Source organism: Mus pahari, chromosome 23 (genome assembly GCF_900095145.1).
Source record: "Mus pahari chromosome 23, PAHARI_EIJ_v1.1, whole genome shotgun sequence".
Classification (NCBI taxonomy): Eukaryota; Metazoa; Chordata; class Mammalia; order Rodentia; family Muridae; genus Mus; species Mus pahari.
In genome coordinates this window covers 10,732,792-10,737,114 of record NC_034612.1, presented here as the reverse complement: position 1 = coordinate 10,737,114, position 4,323 = coordinate 10,732,792, and the positions used below count along the sequence as shown (strand labels likewise).

Sequence of the window (4,323 nt, the reverse complement as noted above, 5' to 3'; positions counted from 1 at the left end):
TTAAAAAAAAAAAAAAAAACATCATGCACACACAGAACTGGTCAAAGCTGTAACATAGGATTCTTGAGCTAATGTTCATAGCTGCTTCTTCTTGTTCCACAGAGGGTATGGGAATCTTTCGGGATAGCATTTGAAATGTAAATAAAGAAAATAATAAAAAAAAAAAAAAAAAAAAAAGAGTCAGCAATTTCCTGTCAGCTGGGGCTGACAATCAGCTCTGATTAAGAAGAGACCTGCACCACAGGGGCCAAGTCTTCTGGAAAGAGTATTCTCTGGTCAGCACACTATAGCTGGGATTCAGGGACCCCAAGATGGAATCTCCAGTTGGCAGCAGTACCCAGTTGCAGAGAGGTGTTCGTGGTGGTAAGGCTTTAGTCCCATGGAAGCTGCAGGTTTGGAGGAGTCATGGGGAGCAGCTGAGGCCTGGCACTGGGATTGGCCAGGGAAGCCATTGGTGAAAATGCAGTGGAGACCCCGAGATACTGGACTTGCCCTGAGCAGGAGACGACTGCCAGGAACAGAGCAATGTGAGAACAGAGCTGGCCTGAGCCTGAGACCTGCTGTGTGAGCTGTGGATGGCAGAGCCCGAGAAGCTCAGAGAACTGTGAGCCCCAGGTATCAGATACTGAGCCTTTGCTCTGCTGGGCTTTGGTTGTGTTTTAATTAGATTGTGACAGTGACCTGGTAAGAAAGTATTTAACTTGTGTTTTCCATTTTATGGATCCCAAGCTTCAGAGAGAAGTCTTTTCAAGTGTTGAAACTGAAAAATGGAATTTGATTTTTTAAAGCTGTATTGTGTTCTAGGATGCGATATTGATATGAGATCTTAGGGGGAAATCAAGAAAGGAAAGGTTATGGAGGTGTGTGTGAGCATCAACTTGAAAGGCCATTAGTTGCCAAAGTTAGTTTTTGTCAACTACACATAAGCTAGGGTCACCTGTAGTCAGTTGGCCTGAGGCTGCTTGTATTCTGATGTTAGTTCTGCTTCCTCAGGAGGGGTTGCCCCCGATGAACAGACCATCATGTACTCAGGAGATGACAGGTGAACTTTCTCCCCATTTTAATTGTCAATAAAGGAGACTGTGATTGGGCAACTGAATTGGAGACTCAAGAGTGGGGATCAGGAGAAGGAGAAGAAGAATGTGCAGGAGAGAGAGAGAGAGAGAGAGAGAGAGAGAGAGAGAGAGAGAGAGAGAGAGAATGAATGAATGAATGAATGATAGGGGAAGAGGAGGAGAAGCCACAACAGATCAGAAACACGCGGCCTGGAGAAACTATAAGTAGCAAGGGGTCTTATAGCTGGGGATTAAGTTAATATAGTACTAGGTGCCATGTCTGGGCATGTGTGCTGTAAACTAAAGCAATCTGAGTGAGCCATGGAGATCAAGGCAGTGAACAGAATTCCTCCAAGATCTCTGCTTCAGTTACTATCCTGACTTCCCTCAATGATGCGCTGTGACTGGGAGGTGGAACCAAGTGAGACCTTTCCTTCCCAAGGCGCTCTTGGTCACGTGATAAAGCTATCATGTCATAGACAGCAAGCTAGAATAGACCTCTTCTCTGTCCCGAATCCCACTCTCTACACACAGGGTCCACAGGATCTGGGTCAGATGCCTTACCAGTCGATACCAGTGCTTGACCAGACGGATGAGATTCCTCAGCTTGGGTGCACGATCCTTCAGGAAGTTCTGATGGAGGTCGGTGAAGCAGATGGAGAACTCGCCCTCCTTCTTCAGTGTGGTGCACTCATGAATGAGTCGGGCGTAGATTTCGTTGTAGAAGTAGGGATCAGCATACTTGTTGTTTCTCAGTTCATCTATAAAGAAAGTATCTCTCGTGTTTAGACTCATCCGTGCTCTGCGCATCTTCCTGCTCTGAAGGGTCACAGTCACTCTCTGTGGGGTTCAGTGGACAGGGCAAAGTTTGTCCGCAGCAAGCATCGCTCCCCATACAGACATGAGCTCACCACACCTCTGGACTGCAGACATGAATTGGTCCTGGAAAGTCTGTGGCAGCAACTGCTCTTAGTAGGGTGCCTTACGCACAGGTCTGGAGACAGTGGTGGGAGGAAACAGCACACTGCTGTCACTCACAAGAGAGCTACACGGTCCTCTGTCAATGGCCAACCATATTCTGGTGTTCCACGCATTCTACTGCATTTCTGTATCATATCTCCTGCTTACAGTCTCTGCCCTATTTTGAGATGATTGTGTTGCTCATGGATGTGGCAAACACATATTCAGGCAAAAGGGCGTCTTCCTTTATAGTGTGTCACCCCTCCCTTTGCAGCAGGGTCTGTCTCCCTGTGAACATGGAGCTTGGCTGGCATCCATCAGGCCGCAGAGACCCTCCTGTCTCTGTTTCCATAGTAACAGGGATACAGGCCAATGGGTGGAACTTCCTGAGAGTAGGTGGGCATTGGGGATTTGAACTCAGATCCTCATGCTTGTGCAGCAATCACCCTTATCCACTGAGCTGTCTCCCCAGCCACTGTGTGTCAGCAGTGCATGATTCTCTGTAGTGACCAAGTCAATGTCATGTGGTTTTGATTGTCCAGTTCCTGAGAGCTTCAGGATATGGAGGTACTGGTGGTGGTGGTGGTGGAGGTGGTGTGTGTGTGTGTGTGTGTGTGTGTGTGTACATGTGCACATGTGTGTGTGTGGTTGTGTGTCCTGTGAACTTGTACTGTGGGTGGGCAGCAGGCTATGGAATTGAGGTGTGTGTGGCTATGTGCGGGTGGGTATGCACATTTGAGTAGACTAGTTAGGCAGCAGGCTGTGCCTTCCTTAAGTGTGTTCATAGATGTGGCCACAGTTGCACCATTGGGCTCTGATGTTGACACAAAACAAAATAAAATCACTCACAGATGGAGGTTAGACACACCCAGTCACTCAGTGACCCGGGGCGTTCTCAAGAGCTTGTTTTCGACTTCAGGACCCAGCACATAGTAGGTCTCATTTGCTAAATCGCCCTTGGTAGGGCTGTAGCTGGGGTCCTCTTTTGGGCTGTCACCCACACCCGCATTCCCAAGGTGGCCCTACTGTGTGGGAGCTGCATTTCTATTGGAAGGCTGCTACAGGCTTCGGCAGGAGCCGCCCTCCCAGCTCATTTCCGGGTCACCCCCTCTGAGCCCCCTCCACCAAGCAGGGTTCTAAGCCTCTTGCAGCTTCCCACAGCAGGCTGCCCTGGTCCTACTCCCAGGCTGGCCCTCTCAGTGCCTGCTGCCTGAGACTCTGGATGGTTTCCATGGCTCCCCTAAGCCCAGGACTTGTCTCTAAGATAACAGCAGCAGTTCAAACAGTGGCCAGCAGGGGGTGATGTGCTTCCCCCAAATGAAAAGCCTCAAGTATTCTCTAACTGCCCCAGCCCATACTGGTCTTTCATGGCTGTTCTAGGTTTTCTTTGGGTAGAGTTGTGCAATTTGTAATTTTGGATACTCCCATTGTGTCATCCCTGGTGTGAGAGATTCTTAATGTAGAGCAACATTAATGTGCAATTATATAACACGTGTGTACGAGTGGGAGCTTGGTGTGTGTGTGTGTGTGTGTGCGTGTATGCTGGGTTTCCAGTTTCCCAGGGGGCACAGAGCTCCTCCAGGAAATTCTGCATCCTGCACCTCATGCCCCACCCCTATGCACGGACACCCAAGCCTCTGCACATATCTGAGGTTTCTCATCCTTTGATAGAAGATGGGACAGATGTTCATTTTTAGCTGTATCTCTAGTTCCACTTTAGAGACACAGAGTTCCCACACTCAGGCATGAAGAGAGCTGTTCACCATGCAAGTGTTCTGTAGGATGTCCCTGGGCTGGGGAGATGGCTCTGTGGGTAAAGGGCTTCTTACATAAGTATAAGGACCCCAGATCAGAATCCCAGCACCCAAAAAAAAAAAAAAAAAAAAGCTAAACTTGCAAGCGTTGGGGAGTCCACACCTGAAACCCAGTGCTGGAGAGGTAGAGACACGAGAATCCCTCAGGCTCGCTGTCTGACCAGATATGCGGATCTGTCAGCTCCATGTCAACCAGGCTTGAAAGAAAGAAGAGAGAGAGAGAGAGAGAGAGAGAGAGAGAGAGAGAGAGAGAGAAAGAAAGAAAGAAAGAAAGAAAAGAAGAGAAGAGAAGAGAAAAGGAAGGAAAGGAAAGGAAAGGAAAGGAAAGGAAAGGAAAGGAAAGGAAAGGAAAGGAAAGGAAAAGGAAAGGAAAAGAAAGGCAAGGCAAGGCAAGGAAAAAGGAAAGGAAAGGAAAGGAAAGGAAAGGAAAGGAAAGGAAAGGAAAGGAAAGGAAAGGAAAGGAAAGGAAAGGAAAGGAAAGGAAAGGAAAGGAA

The 4,323-nt window shown here is 48.2% G+C and overlaps 2 protein-coding genes across 2 annotated transcripts in view; one reads left to right on the top strand and one right to left on the bottom strand.

Moving 5' to 3' along the window:
• The window catches only part of LOC110313137 (2'-5'-oligoadenylate synthase 1A-like), a 59,552-nt gene that overhangs the window by 28,556 nt on the left and 26,673 nt on the right, over nt 1-4,323 (top strand). The window lies entirely within an intron of this gene.
• The window catches only part of LOC110339085 (inactive 2'-5' oligoadenylate synthetase 1C-like), a 9,627-nt gene that overhangs the window by 3,597 nt on the left and 1,707 nt on the right, over nt 1-4,323 (bottom strand). The window contains exon 3 of the mRNA XM_021222567.1: nt 1,620-1,816. Coding sequence (XP_021078226.1) covers nt 1,620-1,816 — 197 coding nt within the window. The remainder of the gene's footprint in view (nt 1-1,619; nt 1,817-4,323) is intronic.